This window comes from Rhamphochromis longiceps, linkage group LG23, assembly GCF_057381845.1.
Source record: "Rhamphochromis longiceps isolate RC_006_pf linkage group LG23, R_longiceps_female_GT1.1, whole genome shotgun sequence".
Taxonomy (NCBI): domain Eukaryota; kingdom Metazoa; phylum Chordata; class Actinopteri; order Cichliformes; family Cichlidae; genus Rhamphochromis; species Rhamphochromis longiceps.
In genome coordinates, this window is record NC_140578.1 from 20,345,112 (window position 1) to 20,368,522 (window position 23,411).

The window sequence follows — 23,411 nt, forward strand, 5'->3', positions numbered from 1 at the left end:
TCATCGTATTCACTGAACCCATCAAAAAATCACTTCATGGACCTTGCGTCTGTGTGTGGACAGACATAACATGACCTAATTATACACTACTCCTCCACAGAGTGGACAAGGAGAGAGCAGAGGTCTCCACTGGTCAGTCTGCACAGCAGCGTCAAACACACCTGGACTCTGTGTTTATGGTCTGTACTACTACTTTTACATGTGGTTTTTTTTCGGTCACCTCTATGCTGCACTTTGTAGACCAGTGGATTGTCATTGTGTCCAATATGAATCTGATTTTTGGTTCCATGATTTCAGTCCATTTGGGGGTGCCTGTAGCTCAGGAGGGGAGCAGGTCAGTTACTAATCAGAAGGTTGGTGGATCAAACCTTGGCTGGTAAATGTACTGGACAAGATACTAAACCCAAAGTTCTCTCTGATGCAACCATCAGAGTGTTAAAGTTGTGGCATGTTGTATAAAGTGCTCTGATAGCACAGAGTGTAGAAGAGCTGTATGAGAACCAGTGCATTTCAAGATTGTTTATTTGTCACCTGCATAGTTATAGAAGTACAACACGCAGTGAAATGTAACATGATACGCTCGACTGTGCAAAAAAACAAGAGAGAGAGAACATTATATACTGGGAGTGAATATATACAAAGATGACATTATATCCAATAAGTGAGTGAGTTATATATATTATATAAATAAAATAAAACAATCTGGAAATTTACATTCAAATCTGAGAATGTACATTTTCTAAATGGTGTGTTAAAGTGTCTTGTGCCGTTGTGAATGGGGGGGATGGCCTGAGACTCAGGGCTCAGATGATTGCAGAAGTTGGAACAGTGTATTGCTGGGATGGGACAGGTCCTTCAGTATCTGAGCTGCTCTAGTCCAGCATCTCCTGGTGTAAATGTTCTGTAGGGAGGGGAGGCCAGCCCTGCAGCAGCGTTCTGCTGTACGGATCACTTTCTGAATAGCTTTTTGGTCCTTAACATAGCTGTTCCCATACCAGGATGCAATGTTCTGTGTGAGGATGTTCTCCATAGCGCCTGTATAGAAAGACCGCTCGGTAACTCATATGGTCTTCTTTTCCAGCGGCTGGAGGACAACATTATGATGTTTGTGAAGAATGAGCTGAAGAAAACCAAAAAGGTTCTGAGTCCAGATGACCCAGAAACCATAAAAAGCCAGAGGGAGGATAAGGAGATGTTTGAAGGTGAGGATGAAGATCAAAGAAAGAGCTGCAGAGAAGCATTTCTGAAGATCACATTACACTTCTTGAGGAGACTTAAGCAGCATGAGATGGCTGACCATCTGCAGAGCAGTAAGAGAATTTCTCTAAAGATTGCATATTGATCTTTCCTAATATCTCAAGAAATGGACCAATATCTATTCACTCATTTATCCTTTCGGGGTACTGAAAGGCTATGATATTTATTATATAATAATTAATTTATCTGAATTACTTATTTTCAGAAATATTTGCTCCACTCTATAAACGTGAACTTAAAGCCCAACTGAAGAAGAAGTTCCAGTGTGTGTTTGAGGGAATCGCTAAAGCAGGAAACCCAACTCTTCTGAATCAGATCTACACAGAACTCTACATCACAGAGGGAGGGACTGCAGAGGTCAATGATGAACATGAGATCAGACAGATTGAAACAGTATCCAGGAAATCAAAGGGACCAGAAACAACAATCAGACAAGAAGATATCTTTAAATCTTCACCTGGAAGAGATGAACCAATCAGAACGGTGCTGACAAAGGGAGTGGCTGGCATTGGGAAAACAGTCTTAACACAGAAGTTCACTCTGGACTGGGCTGAAGACAAAGCCAATCAGGAAATCCAGTTCATATTTCCATTCACTTTCAGAGAGCTGAATGTGCTAAAAGAGGAAAAGTTCAGCTTGGTGGAACTTGTTCATCACTTCTTTACTAAAACTAAAGAATCAGGAATCTGCAGGCTGGAAGACTTCCAGGTTGTGTTCATTCTTGATGGTCTGGATGAGTGCCGACTTAGTTTGGACTTCAACAAAACTAAAATCCTGACTGAAACAAGAAAGTCCACCTCATTGGATGTACTGTTGACAAACCTCATCAAGGGGAACCTGCTCCCATCTGCTCACCTCTGGATAACCACACGTCCTGCATCAGCCAGTCAGATCCCTCCTGAGTGTGTGGACCTGGTGACAGAGGTCAGGGGCTTTACTGACCCACAGAAGGAGGAGTACTTCAGGAAGAGATTCAGAGATGAGGAGCAGACCAGCAGGATCATCTCCCACATCAAGACATCACGAAGCCTCCACATCATGTGTCACATCCCAGTCTTCTGCTGGATCACTGCTACAGTTCTGGAGGATGTGCTGAAAACCACAGAGGGAGGACAACTGCCCAAGAACCTGACTGAGATGTACATTCACTTCCTGGTGGTTCAGGCCAAAGTCAAGAGGATCAAATATGATGGAGGAACTGAGACAGATCCACACTGGAGTCCAGAGAGCAGGAAGATGATTGAGTCTCTGGGAAAACTGGCTTTTGATCAGCTGCAGAAAGGAAACCTGATCTTCTATGAATCAGACCTGACAGAGTGTGGCATCGATATCAGAACGGCCTCAGTGTACTCAGGAGTGTTCACACAGATCTTTAAAGAGGAGAGAGGACTGTACCAGAATAGGGTGTTCTGCTTTGTCCATCTGAGTGTTCAGGAGTTTCTGGCTGCTCTTCATGTCCATCTGACCTTCATCAACTCCGGAGTCAATCAGCTGGAAGAACAACAAACAAGCTCTCAGACAGAGAACGACTTCTATCAGAGTTCTGTGGACAAGGCCTTACAGAGCCCAAATGGACACCTGGACTTGTTCCTTCGTTTTCTCTTGGGTCTGAAAACTAATAAAATTTGTTTGCAAGGCCTGGTGACACAGACAGGAAGTAGCTTACAGACCAATCGGGAAACGGTTCAGTACATCAAGAACAAGCTCAGTGAGAATCTGTCTGTAGAGAAAAACATCAACCTGTTCCAGTGTCTAAATGAACTGAATGATCGTTCTCTAGTGGAGGAGATCCAACAGTCCCTGAGTTCAGGAAGTCTCTCCACTGATAAACTGTCGCCTGCTCAGTGGTCAGCTCTAGTCTTCATCTTACTGTCATCAGAAAAAGATCTGGATGTGTTTGACCTGAAGAAATACTCTGCTTCAGAGGAAGCTCTTCTGAGGCTGCTGCCAGTTGTCAAAGCCTCTAAAAAAGCTCTGTAAGTCATGATGTTTTTATAATTTAAATTCAGTTTACAAACAGAAAACTCTTGCTATTCCATTCTTCTTATTATACATATATCTTTTTAGGCTGAATAGCTGTAACCTGTCAGAGAGAGCATGTGGAGCTCTGTCCTCTTCTCTTCAACTAGAAGACTGTGAGCTCAGAGATCTAGACCTGAGTAACAACAACGTGCAAGACTCAGGTTTGACACTACTGTTTTCTCGACTGAAGACTACAAACTGGAAGCTGGAAACGCTCAGGTCAGATTATGTTGTTTATGATTTGACTTGAAATCTGCAACATAAAAGCTACATTTAGTTTTTGTACTGACATATCCTTACTCTTGGTATGGTATTACGGTAAATACCATGATGGTGGTGTGCTAGGTCGCAGCGGCCACACCGTGTCGAAATCATGGTGCAATTTTCGTGTTTTTACTCAAGTTCTACTTGAGTCCTGGTTCATTATATAGCTGTAATGTACGTCGGAACTACAGTCAAACACTTCTATAACCACCAACAACTTTTGGATTTAGGAAAACACCATTAAACTCAACCAGATGGAGACAAAGTGGAGAAATTGCGCTGCTGCAGCATTCTGCAAGCTCTGAACAGACGGGCTACGGCACCACCACATCTTAGCGTCCGCCTGGAAGTCCATCGAAAACGGTGTCAGCGAGGAAGTGGAAGTGCAGTAAGCGAGCCGGTATCCATGCCGGTATACCGCGCTTCCATCACTACTCTCCAACATGTGCTCCATAGAAAACAAACTGGACTGTTTGAGACTACAAATAAACTCCAGGAAAGAAACAAGGCACTGCTTTGTTCTTATTTTTACTGAAACATGGCTACACGGAGGCATCGTAGACCACGCTATCCAGCTAAATGGCTAGATAGCTACCGTGCCGACAGAGACCCCCTATCATCGGCAAGACACATGGCGGTGGACTGTGTGTTTACTTCAATAACAGCTGGAGTAGGAATGCTCCAATTGTGTCTGTGCAATTTTTAGAACTTGTGGAGGCCTTAGCAGTCAGATGCAGGCGTTTTATATCCCAAGAGAGTTTACTGTGGTGATCATTGTTGCTGTTTACATCCCACCTAGTACTAGCACTAATGCTAAAGCTAGTGGAGCACGCAGTGAACTCTACAAGATTATCAGTGATCTGCAAACAGCCCACCCTGACAGCTTCCTCATTGTCGCTGGGGATTTTAATAATGCAAAACTTAAATCAGTTCTACCCAAATTTCATCGGAACATTGACTTTGCAACAAGAGGGGACAACATGTTATACCTTGTTTACACAAACATCCAGCATGCATACAAGGCTTCATGCAACAGGCCCAGGTTCTTGGAGACACTGAAGAGCCCAATAAGAGATTAATGTTTCAGTGTGTCACAGATCAAACTCTACATTTCCATCAGCATAAAAGAGATTCAGCAGCAGATCAGAATCAAGTAGAGCAACATTTATACATTTTCTAAATTCCCAAATTCATACATGCGCATTCCTTTGACAATGTGACACACAGATTGCACTTCAGTGGATTTTAGTACAGTGGGCAGTGCATTCCCCTTGCACACACTTATAAGACACAAATTTTCTTTTCTTTTTTTTTTACCTGTTTAGTTATTTTTTTATATATATATATATATATATATATATATATATATATATATATATATATTTAATTATTTATATAATGGAAACATGGACATAATATGTAGACTCTCAGCTTTTATTTGAGGGTACTCATATTCAAATTGGATGAAGGATTTAGGAGTTTCAGCTACTTTAAAGGGACTAAAAGACTCAAAAGCTATTTCATGGGAAGGTGTGAGCAATTCCTTCTTTATGTCATTATCAATTAAGCAGATAAAAGGCCTGGAGTTGATTTGAGGTGTGGTGCTTGCATTTGGAAGATTTTGCTGTGAACAGAAAACATATGGTCAAAGGAGCTCTCCATGAAACAAGCCATCCTTAAGCCTATCTGAGAAATTGCTACAATATTAGGACGTCCAGGGAAGACAATAGTGCTGGACGACTGCAGAATGATTTCCATGTTGAAGAGAAACCCCTTTACAACATCCAACAATGTAAACAAACACTCTCCACGAGGTAAGCGTATTGATATTCAAGGCTACCATAAACAAATGACTGCATTTACTGCAAGGTGCAAGCCACTCATAAGCCTCAAGAATAGAAAGGCTAGATTGGACTCTAAAAAAGCCAGCACAAAAAATGTTTTTTGGACAGATGAAACCAAGAACACCGTCTACCAGAATGATGGCTAGAAAAAAAAGTATGATGATGTGACACAGGACAGAAGCAGCTGAATAAATTCTGATGTGTTCAGAGATGTATTGTTTGCTCACATAAATGCAGTCAAACTGATTGGGTGGTGTTTCATAATACAGTTGGACAATGACCCAAAACAGCCAAAGTAACCCAGGAGTTTATCAAAGCAAAGAAGTGGTAGTATCTTGAAAGGCCAAGTCAGTCACCTGATCTTAACCCAAATGAGCATGGATTTCACTTGTTGAAGACTAAACTACAGACAGAAAGGCCAACAAATGTCTCTTTCTGGACAACTTCTCTTAACTTCAACTTAAGGATGTTCCAGCTGTCTAACGGATTTGCTTCTCCATAGTGGTCAGATGTCTGTCTGTGTTAACGGGAACGTGGAGCTCAGTGATGGTGTAGCTAACTTCTGTGTGGCTCTTATGGGGTTGTTGTTTTTTTGTTTTTTGTTTTTTTTTGGGGGGGGGGGGGGGGGGGGATCTCTCTTTTTGTTTTCTGTTTTTGTTCTTTTTCTTTTTTCTCATTGCTTGTTTGGTAAATAATAAGAGAGGAAAACAATGTTCCAACATGAGAAATTCTGTTTTGTATTCATTGTAAACAGTTTGTGTTTTTCGTCTTCTTTTTTTCTTTATAAACTATATCCACAAATACTCAATAAAAATGTTTTGAATTAAAAAAAAGAAAGGCCAACAAACAAACGGCAAATGAAAGTCACTGCAGTAAAGTCACTGGGCATTAAAAAGGAGAAAACCCAGCATCTGGTGATATCTATGAGTTCAAGACTTCAAGACTGTCATTGCCAGCAAAGGGGTTTCAAGCATTAGAAATTAACATTTTGTTTTCAGTTATTTAATTTGTCCAATTATAGGGATTGTTTTACAAAAGATCCTTTCCTCCCTTCCAGAACTGAGTTCTAATGGTGGAATGACAAGGCATATAAAATTTAATAACACAAGTAATTCAATGTAATTGTCCTCTTTAAAAAAAAAGTCGTAATCTTAAGAATATTGAAATGTGCGCAATTTCGTTCAAAGAAAAGCTTATTCACATGTTTTGAAGTGTTTCATCAATGCACTGCAGGAAAAAAAAAGCAACTTCACACAAATAACAAAATTTAACAAAATGATTAATCCTTCTGTTATTCCTGCATTTGGCGGTTGAACTTAAGAAAAGTTGTAATATACAGGTCTGTCCATATAAATGTACTATTTTGTTTCTCCATGAACACTGAAGCTGTTATCACTTGTTAGATACCACACAGAAATCCAAAAGCTAGTGAAAACAGTAGTATTTTTTTTTGGCACACAAAGTCGAAGAAATGTCTGAAACGAATGACCTCCTCTAACAAATTTCTGTCATGTTGGATCAATGTTCTTAAATTACTAATATTACAGTTCTCAAATTTGAAGAAACTCTTGTTCTTTTATTTATATGACTCCCTACAGGTAAACTATTTGATCTAGATGTTAGTTTGGTACTACGTAGGCACACAAATTTGAATAAATTTTACTCAGTTTTAAATACATCAATCTTTACTGATGCCATTGCCTCTAGGATTCATAATAATTTATTAAAATGTTGAATGTCAGTTTGTTTGTTGTTTTTTATAGTTCCTTTTTAGGACTTTTGTGGAATGTCTGAGTAGGATTTTCTTTTTGAGTGAGTTGTTTTAATACAAACAAATGTCACTGGTATACCAAACCATTTATTATATATTTTGAAGCAGTTGTGCATCACATGAGAAAAATGTGTAGGTGACTATGTTTTTCTTTCTTTGTTTGTGACTGTAATTTAATATTTGAGTATAAAACCCCACCCACAAAAAAAAGTATATCGCTGACCACGAAACACCTTCAGAACCATTCAATTTTAGTTTCAGAATATATTTTAAAAGCCATGTACCTTTGCTTTCTGAACGAAGACCACCAACTTTCAATCCGTTGATTTGTAGTTGAGGTACCATACATATGACTGTGGGCTCCTGCAAGTTCATCTCCATGGTCTGATCTTAAAGCACAGTGAATGGCTGCCATTGTGCCATTTTCTGTGCCACAGTCTGTACGAAGGCATGCTGGAAGTTGACCAAACCGTGACAAGCACTCCATATAATATTTTGCAATGATACCTGGGTCATTATTTGAGCTGCCACAGCTGAGCCACATAACTTTCCTTGAAAATCCATCGACACATGCACTAATAGCAACACCAAAGGGCTTCAGCTTATCATAACCATCCACATGCCACACTTGATTTGGTCCTTCTGAAAAATATCCTCTTCGAACAAACCTGCGTTTACAGCGACGCTTAACACCATATGGATCTAGTCTTGAGAGTATGTGCATTACATCATTTCTTTTAACTTTCAGATTATACTTTTGTTGCAGTGTCTGACACATGGATCTGTAACCCAGAAGCTGACCTGAGCCTCTCAGTTCTTGTGTAACAGTGGAAATGACAATGTCAGTGGGAGTAAAGTCTGTCCTTCTAGTCATTCCAGCATCTTTTAGCCTCCTCTTTAATGTTCTCAGACTCATACAAATATTATGCTTGTTTTCAAGAAAATCCAGGATCACTTCATATGTATGGCCCTCAGAGAAATACTTATTGATGATGTCTGTGACTGAGACTGGGCCTAAGGTTGAAGAGAAAACATGAAAAGATAATTACGACCGCAGGAATCCACAAATGCACTTAATAAGTGTTTTTAAAAAAAATACCACATCTGAAACAAGTCTCAATAAACATGACTCAAGTATTTAATCTTCTTGATGTGTGCTTAAATAAAGGCCAGCAAAAGCTCAAAGAACATGGACCAGGATTCAGGACTTATCACTCTCATTAAGACCTCTATGCTGACAACTCAAAATGAGCAAAATTAGAGAAGTTAGAAGAATTTCGTCACTGTGTACATATGCCCTATTAAGTCATAAACTAGTTTTTAAAATTATGCCATAGAACCGGTGGCAGGCTTAAACCAGAATACAGTTCTTAGTACCTACCAGTTCATGCCTTTTCGTTTTTGGAATTCTGATTTATCTTTGCATACAGAGTCTTTAACAATACAAAAACCTTAGAATAAGCAAATGAATATAGTACTTTGGAATGGCACATCAATAATAATCCCCCCCAAAAAAAGTTTAACACGCACTACTGAAGCTACTGTGGTGTATATAAGTCATTATGAAGCAATTAAAAGGTGAGCAATAAATACTAGAACTTAGGAAAGTGAAGTGCTTACCATTCTCTATAAAAGGTGCTAAAACTTGAATGTTAGTTCCACAGGACCCACAAAAAACTCCAATTTGCCCCACTAGCTGGATTCCACAATATGGACAATACATTGCCTGATGAAGACAATGCCAAATTAAAACCTGAACACATTAACTGCAATATTCCTTAATGACTTTGACTTATTAGTATTTGTTCTCGAGTTTAAAAAAGCTTCATTTCTAAGGCTACATTAAACATTACCTTTGTTAGAATTATCTTTGAATATATAATCCAGATATCTGTAGTATTATTAGAATCATGAGATTACAACATATTTACCTCTCCTCCACTTCTTTGAAGTGTCTCCCAGTCCTAGCGCACTGGTTAGCATGTTTTGGTTCGTGCAACTGGTCCGTCGGGTTATTGTCTCCCCAGGAACATTTCCGTTGTCTTTTTTCCTATTTCCGTTGTGCTTTGTGTGCTTTTGCAGCGCTTTTCTTTTTGCAGCGTTTTTCTTTTTGCAGCATTTTTCTTTTTGCAGTGCAGCGTTTTTCTTGAAATTGCAGTGCAGCGTCTTTCTTTTTGCAGCGTTTTCCTTTTTGCAGCATTTTTCTTTTTGCAAGTGCTTTCTGAAGTTGCAGTCCGTTTGGCCTCTCAGGGCCACCGTACATCTCCCCTATATGGCTCAACTCCTTTAATGGTCCACCATATACAAGCACAGGTGAGCCCATAAATGGAAGGAAGTAAACATGCCTTACTAAGTAAGCAAACCAGAACCTTACATAGAATGTGCCTGCAATTAAACACTATAGCTATTGCCTCCCCATCATCCTACATGTAGAGGAGGGACAGAAAAATATCTGAACATGCAGTTCAGGACAAGGTTTACAATTTTAAGTACAACAATGACAACTTTTATCAAAATCACTCCAACAGGGGCCACAGTGGCAAAAGCTCTATCACCTTTAGTTCTCATCTTTTGGTCAGAAGCCAATAAAAAGTGAGTTACAGTAGTCCAAGCATAAAGAAATAAATGTATGTATAGCAATCTCCAGTTCAGAGCGAGATACAATACATCTTAATTTAGCAACATTTCTTAAATGATAAAAACAAGACCGAACCAGAGATTTGACATGACCATCCAATGTGAGAGTCGAGTCAAAAGTTACACCTAAATTCCTGATAGAGGATTTAACATAGACCAAAAGAGGACCAAGGGCTTACACTATCTGGGGTAAAAATCTGTCAGGAGCGCATACAAGGACTTCAGTTTTCCCCTCATTAAGTTTGAGGAAGTTAACAGCCATCCAACGTTTGATCGAATCTAAGAAGTCATTCAGAAACTGGAGCTTAGATAAATCTTGGGGCTTAAAAAATGTATAACTGCATCTCATCAGCATAACAGTGATAGGAAATGTCCTCGGAGGGGTTCATTATACGTTGGAGGGGAAGAAGCTATATTAAAAACAATAAAGGCCCCAAAACAAAACCTTGAGGGACACCGTAAGTAAGGGAGGTAGAGGATGACCTGAAATAAGAGACCGTCACAGAAAAACATTGGTTATGTAACTATGAGGAGAACCACTCCAAGGCAGTTCCAGATATACCAACCCAATATTTTAGCCTTTCAAGCAAAATGGTGTGGTTAACTGTGTCAAAAGCCGATGTTAGGTCCAGAACAGAGCAGAACAGAACATTTTCCTGCATCATTACTCATAAAAATGTCACTAGAGACTTTAAGAAGGGCTGTTTCCGTAGAGTGAACTCTCTGAAAGCTGGACTGAAACTTGTCAAAAAGGCTGTGTTTGTCTAGAACTGCTATAAGTTGCTTAGCCACAACCTCTTCTAGAAGGTTAGCAATTAATGGTAATTGGTGACTATCTATATCTATACTGCACATAAAACATGATATAATTGCTATAATAAATGCGAATTGAGAGATAAACAGGAGAGACATTTTCATTGATGCAGAAGACAATCAATGAACTCGCTTCACAGCTGACTGTCATGAATGACTGTTTTTTTAGTTTCAAAGAGACATGAGGGGTACTCCCCAAAGTCTGGCCTGGATCAGTGTCTGTGGTTACCATACTTACTGGAAAAGCTACTGTGAATTAAACAGATGGCATAACTTACCGGCGATATGACTCTTTACATTTTTCATTACAAAAGAAATGTACGAATTAGTTAATTTAAAGTTATCATATTTATAGTTATCAGTGTCATAGAATTCCAGTCTAACACATATGAGCATCAGATCAAATCACAGGGCTGCTGTACATCGAAGGACCAGCAGGTGTCAGTACTTCCAAATTAGCGGTTAAACAAGGCTTCGTGTGATCTGCCTTTTGGTGAAGCAATTGGCCAGAAAGATTCGACACATTCATGGGGCTTCATCACATCATCACTATTTACAGTTTATAGCAGCACCATTACCGCTTGTGATTTGAAATGCATTCTGAGATACCTGGTTGTCCCAAGTCAACACTACCGCCAGTCCATAGCAATTGGTTGTCTAAGATCAAACTGTCTTCATTTACTGTGCGCGGTAAGCAATAAGATGTTACACAAGCTGGAGTGGCAGTGTTAACCCCACCCCTTGACTTTGATGGGTGACAAATGAAATTAATTAATGAACAAAGCAGCAGGGCCAGGAGTGCTAAAATGAATTAAGTAAATACATCATTAAATAATTAATTTAATATTTCAAAAATTGATTAATTAAATATATAATTATTAATTAAATGTCTCATTGATTAATTAATTTGGAAATAAATAATTTAATAACTGTTTTAAATTAAATTAATGACATTTAATAAATTATTTAATAACATGTTTAATTAATTAAGATTATATTTTATCAAGATCATATTTTTTTTCAAAGGTGCAGACCACAAAGTTTAACATGCTGTTATTTTTCTCATTATTGTCTCTACAGATTGAGTGTCTGTAATCTCTCAGAGAGAAGCTGTGAAACTCTGTCTTCACTTCTCAGCTCCCAGCCTTCCAGTTTGAGAGAGCTTGACCTGAGTAACAATGACCTGAAGGACTCTGGAGTGAAAGTTTTGTCTTCTGGACTAGAAAGTCTGTGTTGTAAACTGGAAACACTCAGGTCAGCATTCTTAAAATGGTCAATAGATGACTATTTCAAATCTTTAAGCAATGCAGGGCTTTCTGTTGTGATTTAAATTATCTACTGTATTATATTGTTCATCCTAATCTGTGCGATTTATCTGATCAAAAAATGAAAAACGTATAAATAAAGTGTTGGAAGTTGTCCAACATATTGAACATATTTATTTCAGATGTTTTTGTTGTCCTCACAAGGTAATATAAGATATAAAGACTTTTATAATATAGACTTAATTTGCTGTCATAATCTGGTCAGACGTCTCGCTTGCCCAATATTTTCATTAGAACCAAAAAGCAACAAAGCTGATGACACCCGAAACAGTCTCAGCCCTACTTTATGTATTTTTTGTCTTAATTTTTATTTCATTAATTTTTTATCATTTGCAGATTTTAAGGTTTAGATTGACTAATGGCTATTTTTAACTACTGCTTCAGTCATGTCATTTTTTAATGATTTTTGGCTGCAATTTTTCTGTTTGCATTTAGCTGTGTTGCTATTCTCTAAGAGTATTTGTCATGTCTACAGGCTGTCAGGCTGCCTGATCACAGAAGAAGGTTGCAAGTCTCTGGTCTCAGCTTTTAGCCTCAATTCTTCCCATCTGAAAGAGCTGGACCTGAGCTACAATAATCCAGGAGAGGCAGTAGTGAAGATGCTTGAGCAGCTAAGACTGGACACTCTGAGGTATGTAGATGGCCGTTACAACCACAAACACTGTCTGATAGATGAGGAAACTGACCCTGTCTGATTACTTAATGCTGGAAACTAGTGTAATTTGAATAATCACACATGTAGGAACATTTTTCCCATTCTGGTCTAACATAAACAGTAGATGTCTGTATGGGGTCTCAAAGGGCAAATTTTCTATCAACAACAATGGTGCAACCTGTTCTAACTGATGTGTGGAAAGGAACTTACATCTTTACTCTCTGACCTTTATTTAGATTAAGTTTTATCTGTGTGTAGAGACCACGCCCAGGACATGTTTAGCCCCTAATTCTTCCCCTAATTCTAGCATAAACTAGAATTAGGGGAAGAATTAGGGTTGTTTGCCTAGCTTAGAAAAAAAGAATTGTTAATATAAATGGATTACTAGGTCACTCAACCTAACTGGCCACCTACAAAAATAGGCTTTGCATTGCTAGTTTGCTGCTTCTGAGCGTTTACATCTGAGACTTGTTTGTGCTAAAATATCAAATTGATCTTCTGGACTTTGTGATGACACAGTCACAGTTACATAAAGTCAAAGTTAATTAACTTTGGTTGAAATTCAAATTCAATTATAATAAGAAATAATAATTACAGCAGAAAGCGAATACTAAGGAACAATGGAATGGAGCTGGTGGAGCAAACTGGGTCACCGGTTGGGGTGTTAGGCCCAGACTAGTGGGTGTTTTTGACTGTAAAGCCGGTCTAGCATTAACAACCTGTTACCCTGCAGCCTGCACTGCAGGATATGTACTGTGCCATTGAGAGCTCCAGAAAGAGCCTGCACGGTGGTCCTGCAGCCAACCAGCACTTCAGTCAAATGTTATTGATATTTTTGCATAAATAAATGAAGATGATGAGCCTTTTAACACACATACAAAAGGAACATGTAAACATATGCTATAATTATTTTAGTGTGATGCTGTGATACATCATATTGTGAAATATCACTGACATTACATACTGTGCTCAACTGAACTCTCAAATGTAAAAATATTTGTTAGGATATATACTGTTATATACAGTTAGGAGAATATGAAATAAATCTATACATCATAAAGGTCAGCCAGAGGACAGAAGCAATCCGAAAACGACAAGTATGAGAATGAGAGTGAGTGAAACAGAGCAAGAGAATACAAAAACAGAAACAAATGAAAAGTGAAGTGACAATTGCTTCCTTTTGTCTTAACTGCAACTGCTTCTGTTTGCACATTGATCTGATTATTTATGAATTCTTGCCATTCACATTCAGGTTAAGTAGCAGCACATCACAGATGGGAAAATGAAAAGCAAGCAGGTCCCTCAGTGATCATCCACATGCAGAAAAATACAACATACCTGTTAATTAACAGGTCACAGTCACTGATATTGTCAATTTAGAACAAACAGAGAGAAGACAGAGACAGAGTCTGAACAAAAAAATAATAGATGATTTTATAGGGTGATGAAAGAGGAACTCTTCTCAGAATGAGTGGCAGGAAGCAGGAATGTTGACTTAATTTTAGGTAAATTAAGCTCATTGGCTATTCCTGCTGTTTGTGTCATATCACAATGGCATGTTGTATCATGTCTCATTTATTACAGTTATAATTGTTTACAGACTAAAGCATGGAATTGCAGATTTGTGTTCTAATACGTGGAGCTAGTAAATAAAATCTATGAATTATTCCATCCTGACTGAAGCATAACCTTTGTAAAAGCAATAGCAAAGATAGCAGTGATCATGAGGATCACATCATATTCTATGACCGCTACAGTAGCTCAAAATATGTGATGCACTGGCTGCTGCACTCTACCTGTACTAAATCATTTTTTGTACCCAGTCCCAGTCTTTATGTTTAATATGTACTCACTCCCTGACAGCATGAATGAATGTCACAGTGTGTTGAAATTGACTGTGACTGTGGCACATGTTGAATGCTCTCTGGACATCATGCTTAATAATAAAGATTATGATGTAATGTGCTAATCATTTTTGCTCTTTTGAAGTTTAGACATTTTCTTCAAGTGTATGTGTCCAAAAGTTGGATTTTTCCTTTATCAGTGTCTATCAGTATTTGTATGAGAGCGATGTAATGTCCACGTGTGCATGCTGAAAGAGACTGTGCTGGTCTGACCCCCCTCCTCCTTTCAGGGTGGAGCCTGCTGGAGTCCGATGGCTGACACCAGGTCTGAGGAAGTGTAAGTGTGTTTTTAATGTGATTCATAAAAAAAAAACGGAAACATTTATCCACCTTCAAACTGTCACATCACTCATTCACATCTCTGATGTCAAAAGTCATCATCAAAGTGTCAATCAATGAACAGATGATGGATCAATAACTGCAGCTGGATTGTGTTTGTTTCTCCATCAGATTCCTGTCAACTCACAATCGACACAAACACAGTGAACAGAAACCTCAAACTGTCTGACAACAACAGGAAGGTGACACGTGTTTTATCGATTCCATTATATCCTGATCATCCAGACAGATTTGACTGGTATCCTCAGCTGCTGTGTAAAGATGAGCTTGAAGGTCGCTGTTACTGGGAGGTTGAGTGGAGAAGAACGGCTTGGTTATCAGTGAGTTACAGAGGAATCAAAAGGAAAGGAAGGAGTGATGAGTGTGTGTTTGGTTTAAATGATCAGTCCTGGAGTCTCAGATGCTCTAATGATGCTCATTCTGTCTGGCACAGAAGCATAAAAACGTCCGCCTCCTCCTCCTCTGTCTCTAACAGAGCAGCAGTGTATGTGGACTGTCCTGCTGGCACTCTGTCCTTCTACAGAGTCTCCTCTGACACTCTGATCCACCTCCACACCTTCAACACCACATTCACTGAACCTCTTTATCCTGGATTTGGGTTCTGGGCTCCATCGGATGGTTTGGCAAAGGGTATTATCGACATTTATGGCCCTCCTTTGAATAAACTATTATTTGACTTTGAGTCAGTGACTCTGTGTAGTTAGCGTTCCCCTGTTAGAGAAACAGCTCAGTCTGTACATATTTGGCTCTTTCAGTCAGAAACACATCATGAGATGTATGAAAGATGCTGATATTTTATTTTCAGTACATTTAGAATGATGAAATAACTCAACTTTAACATGTCAGTGGTGGCATTTGGAGAATTAAACCATCCTTTAGAAACTAGATATAAATATTATATTTTCCAATATGATTTTTTTCTGTGGTACAGATGACAATGAAAAGATATAAAACAGTCTGCAAATCATAAGTTATCAATTCAAATGATTATTAACGCCATAAGAGAAGGTTTCCTGTTATTTGTACCACTCAGTTGGTCATGTGATCTGGCTGTGCAGTCCACCATAACTGACATCGCTTTCTATTTTGATATTTTCATGGTAAATAAACAGATTCTTGTTTAGCACTTTTCTGCACACATTCATACTCTGATGGATGATGGAGAGGGTTAGTATCTTGCTCAAGTATATTTTGCATGCCAACTGGAGCAGCCAGGGATTGAACCACCAACATTCTGATCATTAGATGCCTTGCTCTATCTCCTGAGCTATAGCCAGCCATCATCAAAGCCCTTTCTTAAATCCTCTCTGAGAGAATCTCAAACATGAGGAAGACAGGGAAGAGAGTGGACTCATTAGTAAAATGAAACACAGCCAATATTGACGTTTAAGACAAGGGAGGTAACAGAAATACTATTTATATAGATATGGCAGTGGTCACCATGGCAACATCACTGTCATTTGCTGTGTATTGTATTGATCATAATCCTGTCGTTTGTATTTCTTTTTATTGTTACCATTTTTGTCTTTTTTTAACAAACTATTTTTATCTCTTGCCATTGTTTGCCAGTGAGTGAAACAAAATTTTGTTCCATCTTTCTGCAATAAAAAATATCTTTAATTCTTGCAAGTGTAGAGTTGTAGTTACTTACAGTGACCACTAGAGGCAAGTGATCCTAATAGTTTCCCTGGAACCGTCCAGTTCATCCACATAAATAAGATGGCTGGTTCCATCTTATTTATGTGTTTATATGTGTAAAAACCACAACCAATACAGCCTTCGTTCGAACAAAATCATACAATTGATTGTCCCAAAAATCAGAACAGAATTGGGGAAAAAGGCTTTTAAATATGCTGCCCCTGCTTCCTGGAATAATCTGCAGAAGGAACTGAAATGATCAGAATTGGTTACCTTGGGAGAGTTTAAGTGAACAGCTCTTTTACTCAGTGTGATTGTTTTTAATGTACTCTTAATTTGATCTGTTATTGTATATTTTACACATGGTGGTATGGGATATTGTATTTGTTTTAAATGTTATATACCTATGTGGTATGTGACTTTTGTTGCCATGATGCCAGGTCTCTCTTGGAAATGAGATTTTTAATCTCAATGAGATTTTTTTTACCTGGATAAATAAAGGACTAATAAAAAAAAAAAAATTAATGAAGCTGTTGGTGATCAACGCTTATCAGTACAACTATAAAAACAATATTAAACATTTAAGTGCTCTACAAATAGTTTGTCTGATGTATATAACTAAAATGTGTTTTAAAAGGGTAAATATAAATGTCAAATTGACAGCAGATTTCACCGTAATGTACTCTATTTTTAAAATATGCCAAATATAATCTGGCTTGGTAATGTTTTACTCATATTTTGTTTACACAGACTAAAGCAGTAGGACATGAGATGAAACACTGCTCCCCTCAAGCAGGAGGCTCCAGTCCATTCTAGTGAGCCGGACAACAGGAGCCATGGGTCTTTTTTCCCCTTTGTCTCACCCTCTCTCTCGCACTTTTTTTCCGCTTCACTCCACACACAAGCCTTGTGCTTTGCGCTGAGCAGAGGGGGGAGGGGCGGTAGTTACACTTGCAGTAGCACAGGAACAGAGCGGGAGGGAAAGAGACAGAAAGAGAGCCAGGGACAACAACATCACATTAAAAAGGTATAGTAATCATCCACAACTATTTTCAGTTGCGGATGATAAAGGATTCCGAAAGTTTATTCATGCAGGTCCATATGACAGAGAATGTGCATCTTCTTTTTGTTTTCATATTTTAATTTATATTTAATTGTGTTGTGGTTTGCAGTGTTTTGTGTTGTTTCACTTTAAATTTGTTTAAAAAGGAAAAGCTGAAAATTTAAATAGTTAAAAGATGAAATGTGAATAGTTGGACTGCTGCAAGGGGGGGAGATGAGATGAGACCACAGTGGAAGGAGCAGGGGAGGACATGGAGGAAGGCTGTTTTAGTGTGGGAAATGAAATTTGGGTTTAAGAAACTGGGAAGAAAAAACGACTGCCTTGTGTGGAGAATTGAAGAGTGTCTGGAGCACCGCAAAGAGGAGAGGTACACAAAAATTACACAAACAGAAAAATGCATTAATCCTACTAACACATACACACATGCAATGAAGCTCATGAAGATCAAACAGTATTTTTAACCATGCATTTCTGTTACCATCATCTTGTCCGGTTCACTTAGTAGGTTAAAAGGTGATACATAGACTAGTGAACTATTATTTTTGGGGAAGGATGATTGAATCATTGCAGGGGTGAACAGAATGCTGCAGGAGGGTCAGATGAGTGGAGACTAATAGATTATTGAGTTTCTTGCTTCTGATGTGTGGGGGAGGTCATATCATGACACACATCTGGGTACATGGGGGAAACAAAAACTCAAGGGCATAGATTTGGCATGGACGGAAGGGACATGTCCCCACCAATATCCAGCGATTATTGAATTGTCCCCACCAATAATTTGATCTCTTCGAGTAAAGAAAAACAAACCCAACAACAGGCGGCACTGTTAGTTATCTCAGTCTCCCAGAGTAGCATTTCTAATTTTGATTGAAACTGTCAGAGAAAACTGCAGCTTTGAGCAAGCCAGGATATTAGTTTACAGAGGCTGTTAAAATTATATGTCTAACATTAAAATGTTGGTGACACAATAATTTCATCCTAATGGTACTGACATATTCATTGGGTTAATTTTTGAGACAAAATATCCTGAGGTAGTCATGATTTTGCAAATATCCACCTTGTAGTGCAGTTTGCACAAATTGTTTTAAAAATGCACTCACCCTACAAACATTACTGATGAGTCAAGATCTGCACAAATTGACAGAAACACTGAAGCAGCTCCACATTTTATTCTTATTGTCATGTATGTCCTGTTTGTCAGGTGACAGAAGAACCAACACAGAGCTTAGAGAGCAAAGGTGATACAAGATCACAGGTGAAATTGGATGATGACCTGGTGGTTCATGACTGTATTTGAAGCACATGTGTGACTGCATGTATGTGGAATGTCTCACTGTTATTTATCAGGTGACAGAGGCAGCTCTGCTATGTTGTAGCTCGGACAGAGGTGAAGAGGCGAGGTCACAGGTGACTGACTGATGATTTGGTGCTGTAGATTAACTAGTATTTATTATCATGACAACTGTTAGGCTGCTGATGTAAATTGATTCATTAGTGTATATTTGACAAAGAATCTGAATTGACATGTCTCACTTTTTATATGGCACGAATCCATGCGTTATTTTATCAGGTGGCAATATGTCCTAGTGTAGTCAGAGGGGAAGAGCCAGGGCCAAAGGTGAGGCACATCAAGCACAGAATAATAATTTTAATCTGAGGATAAAACGCATGTACTGAGGCTGAAAGAAGCTTCAGTGCTCTCAGAAGACTAAAAACATGGCTAAGGTCAACAATGACTCAAATGAGATTAAACAATGCCGCTGTATGCCATGTCCACCAGGAGAGACTGGACAGTATAGATGTAAAACCAATATGCCAGCAGTTCATTTCAGCTAACGAGAGGAGCGGGCATGTGTTTGGCTGCTTCACATAGTGGACATTGAGTTGTTGTGTGGGGCACCAGTAGTCCATGTCTGTTGCTGTAACAGTAGTTCATGTTTAGAATAAAAGATCCCAGCTCACTGATCTGATAGAGGGCAATAGTGCCTAAAATATTGCATAATTTTGCTGAGAGATCTTTTACTTTGTGGTAATCTTACATGAGTAGTTTTATGGCCAAAAACCACCAGGTCAGTCAGTGTTCCCTTAGTGCTAATGTGTCAGAGATGTTGGTGTACTATAACTGAAGTAATGTTGTTAAGTCCTTAAAGTCATATTCTTTTATTGTCATGAGTGTATTTGAAGCTATTTTTATTTTTGTATGTCACCTGATTTATATGGAATATGGCTGAAGTAAACTAAAGCCTAAAATACTTAGTCAGTCATTTGTTTAATAGTAATTTAACATTATATAATTCACATATTGTCATGATCCTGGGTCCTTTTGACCCAGCGTTTTGTGTTTTCTCTTCGTGATTGTGGTTCTGTTCTTTCTCTGGTTAGTGTTTACTCTGTTCTGCCCGTGTGTTCCTGTATCTAGTCCGCGTTTCTTAGTTTGTGTCTTTTCTTGTGTAAGTTCCTGTTTTATTGTGAAGGTCTGTGTCTTATGTGAGTGTTTTCAGTTTGCCTCCCTAGTCTCGTCATGTTAATCACTCCCAGCTGTGTTCCCACCTGTATGTAATCTCCCTGTGTTCTCTGAGTGTATTTAATTATTGCTGGTTCGTCTGTGTTGTTTCCCCTCGGTCTCCCTGCGTCTCTTCATGTGTATTTCCCCGGATCTCCCTGCACCGTCATTCCTGGTTTGTGTTGTTAGTTTACCCAGTTTAGGTTTTCGGTTTCATGTTCACACCCCGTTGCTGTTTGTACCCACTGCTGTAAATAAACACTCACCTGCACCAGAGCTGCCGCCTTTTGGGTCCTTTCTCCACCTCCACACGGCTTGCCCCGGCAAACCGTGACAGTACGAACCAGCCACCATGGACCCAGCGGCAGTAAATCCGTCCGAGGAACTCCAGGACGACATCGCGTATAATGTGGAGATTCTCCTCGGGCTATGGCTAGAGAACCCTCCAGAGGAGCTTCGTCGTGCCGTGGAAAGTCGGCTACAACGGCTCTTTTCTGGCCTGCCATGGCTTCTGCAGTCGCTTCCTCTGACCATGCAGGCTTTTCTCCGGCTCACACCGCACCTTCTCTCAGCCGCTCCTGCCTCGCTGCCCGACTCGCTGGATGTGATCTTGCCCGGCCCGTCGGAGCCGTCTGCGAGGAGGAGACGCAGATCGCGCCACCGGCGCGCCACCCCACAGCCGGACGTTCGGACTTCTAATTCACCGGCTGTGGTGAGTGAGGACTCTGTGTCTTTTCCAGACTTTTTGACTGTTCATTCAGGGGCTGTGTTTTGTGTAGCGGATGTCAACGCGAGCTGCTTATCGCCTGTGCAGCTACCGGCAGCTCGGTTAGCTACCCCGCAGCCACTCTCAGCTCGGTTAGCTATCCCGCAGCCACTCTCAGCTCGGTTAGCTATCCCGCAGCCACTCTCAGCTCGGTTGGCTACCCCGCAGCCACTCTCAGCTCGGTTGGCTACCCCGCAGCCACTCTCAGCTCGGTTGGCTACCCCGCAGCCACTCTCAGCTCGGTTGGCTACCCCGCAGCCACTCTCAGCTCGGTTGGCTACCCCGCAGCCACTCTCAGCTCGGTTAGCTACCCCGCAGCCACTCTCAGCTCGGTTAGCTACCGCAGTGCCACTCTCAGCTCAGCCTCCAGAGTCACCCTCAGTTCGGTCTCCAGTGCCACCCTCTGTTCGGTCTCCAGTGCCACCCTCTGTTCGGTCTCCAGTGCCACCCTCTGTTCGGTCTCCAGTGCCACCCTCTGTTCGGTCTCCAGTGCCACCCTCTGTTCGGTCTCCAGTGCCACCCTCTGTTCGGTCTCCAGTGCCTCCAGTGCCCCTTTCAGTTCGGCCTCCAGAGCCTCCAGTGCCCCTTTCAGTTCAGCCTCCAGAGCCTCCAGTGCCCCTTTCAGTTCAGCCTCCAGAGCCTCCAGTGCCCCTTTCAGTTCAGCCTCCAGAGCCTCCAGTGTCCCTTTCAGTTCAGCCTCCAGAGCCTCCCGTGCCACCCGTAGCGCAGGCCCCAGTAGCTCCAGTGCCCCCGCTACCTGTAGCTCTGGCTCCAGCATTACCGGTTTCACTCATTCACTCCATGCAGGGAGAAAGTCTAAGTCCAACTCAAGGTGCTTTTCATGGTTCAGCCGCCATTGGCACAGTTTGCCGCTCCAGGGCTTCCCCAGAGGCTAGGTCCCAGTCCTCAGCTGATTCTGGACCCCTGGAGTTTAAGCAGCCACCTGGGAAGTGCACCGTGTCAGTGCTGTCTGAGCAGGGCCAGTGCTCAGCACAGCACCCATTTCCTTCATGTCTGCCAGTGGACTCCATGCCTGCTGGCTTTGTGATGGCTTCTGCTGGAGGGTCCGAGGGACCGCTCCGGCCTTTGTTTCCTGTCTCCGCTGGAGGGTCCGACAGACCGCTCCGGCCTTTGTTTCCTGTTTCCGCTGGGGGGCCCGAGGAGCCCGTCCAGCCTCCTGCTTCGTCAGCTGGAGGGCCCGAGGAGCCCGTCCAGCCTCCTGCCTCGTCAGCTGGAGGGCCCGAGGAGCCCGTCCAGCCAGCAGCCTCATCGCCAGCTGCGGCCTCATCGCCAGCTGCGGCCTCATCGCCAGCTGCGGCCTCATCGCCAGCTGCGGCCTCATCGCCAGCTGCGGCCTCATCGCCAGCTGCGGCCTCGCCTGGCCCAGCCTCCGTGCCTTCAGCCCCGCCTGGCCCAGCCTCGTTTGGGTCTGGAGCTAAACGGCCGTTTTCTAGACCGCTGGCTAGGCCTCTGGCCGGGCACCATTGCCGTCGTGGGCGGCCCCGGACCGCCTTCGCCTGAGCGGCCGCCGTTGCCGTCCGCACGGCCGGCCCCGGACCCTCGTCGCCTGAGCGGCCGCCGTTGCCTTCCGCACGGCCGGCCCCCAGACCCTCTTCGCCTGAGCGGCCGCCGTTGCCTTCTGCACGGCCGGCCCCCGGACCGCCATCGCCAGAGCGGCCGCCGTTGCCTTCCGCACGGCCGGCCCCCTGGACCTTTCTGTTTTGGACTCCTGTGCTGTCGGCCCCCTGGCCGGCCCCCTGGACCTTTCTGTTTTGGACTCCTGTGCTGTCGGCCCCCTGGCCGGCCCCCTGGACCTTTCTGTTTTAGACTCCATTTTCCTTGGGCTATGGTGTGTTTTGTTTTTGGGTTTTTTTTTTTTTTGGTTTTGGTCTCTGTTTTCCTGTGCTTTGGTGTGCTTTTCTTTTGGTCTTTGGCCTCGTGTTTTGTTTTTCTTTTTGTCTTTTGGCCTTCTGATGCTCCTGTTTTGTTTTGCCTCTAGCCCTCCTTCCTGGGTCGCCCGCCCTGGTCGGGTTGTTTTCTGCTTTGGGCGGGTTTTTTTTTTTTTTTTTTTTTTTTTTTTTTTGTTTGGTGTTCTTGTGTTGGGCTGTCTGGGGCCAGCCCTTGACGGGGGGGGGGGGGTACTGTCATGATCCTGGGTCCTTTTGACCCAGCGTTTTGTGTTTTCTCTTCGTGATTGTGGTTCTGTTCTTTCTCTGGTTAGTGTTTACTCTGTTCTGCCCGTGTGTTCCTGTATCTAGTCCGCGTTTCTTAGTTTATGTCTTTTCTTGTGTAAGTTCCTGTTTTATTGTGAAGGTCTGTGTCTTATGTGAGTGTTTTCAGTTTGCCTCCCTAGTCTCGTCATGTTAATCACTCCCAGCTGTGTTCCCACCTGTATGTAATCTCCCTGTGTTCTCTGAGTGTATTTAAGTTGTGTCTTCTGTCATAGTAATTGCTGGTTCGTCTGTGTTGTTTCCCCTCGGTCTCCCTGCGTCTCTTCATGTGTATTTCCCCAGATCTCCCTGCACCGTCATTCCTGGTTTGTGTTGTTAGTTTACCCAGTTTAGGTTTTCGGTTTCATGTTCACACCCCGTTGCTGTTTGTACCCACTGC

At 41.4% G+C, this 23,411-nt stretch overlaps 1 protein-coding gene and 1 long non-coding RNA gene across 6 annotated transcripts in view; one reads left to right on the forward strand and one right to left on the reverse strand.

The window, feature by feature from the left end:
* Positions 1 to 17,736, forward strand: part of LOC146641812 (protein NLRC3-like) — a 35,893-nt gene extending 18,157 nt beyond the window's left edge. For all 5 annotated transcript variants that reach the window (XM_085399693.1, XM_085399695.1, XM_085399694.1 and 2 more), the window contains 8 exons: positions 101 to 179; positions 1,082 to 1,310; positions 1,463 to 3,233; positions 3,325 to 3,498; positions 11,689 to 11,862; positions 12,409 to 12,564; positions 14,723 to 14,769; positions 14,943 to 17,736. In XM_085399693.1, coding sequence (XP_085255819.1) covers positions 101 to 179; positions 1,082 to 1,310; positions 1,463 to 3,233; positions 3,325 to 3,498; positions 11,689 to 11,862; positions 12,409 to 12,564; positions 14,723 to 14,769; positions 14,943 to 15,535 — 3,223 coding nt within the window. In that variant the 3' untranslated portion in view covers positions 15,536 to 17,736. The remainder of the gene's footprint in view (positions 1 to 100; positions 180 to 1,081; positions 1,311 to 1,462; positions 3,234 to 3,324; positions 3,499 to 11,688; positions 11,863 to 12,408; positions 12,565 to 14,722; positions 14,770 to 14,942) is intronic.
* Positions 7,617 to 9,207, reverse strand: LOC146641814 (uncharacterized). Its single transcript, XR_014909795.1, has 3 exons — positions 9,090 to 9,207; positions 8,779 to 8,884; positions 7,617 to 8,172 (listed from the first exon to the last, which is right to left on the reverse strand). It is a non-coding gene; the product is annotated as an uncharacterized LOC146641814 (long non-coding RNA).
* Positions 17,737 to 23,411: the final 5,675 nt, after the last annotated feature.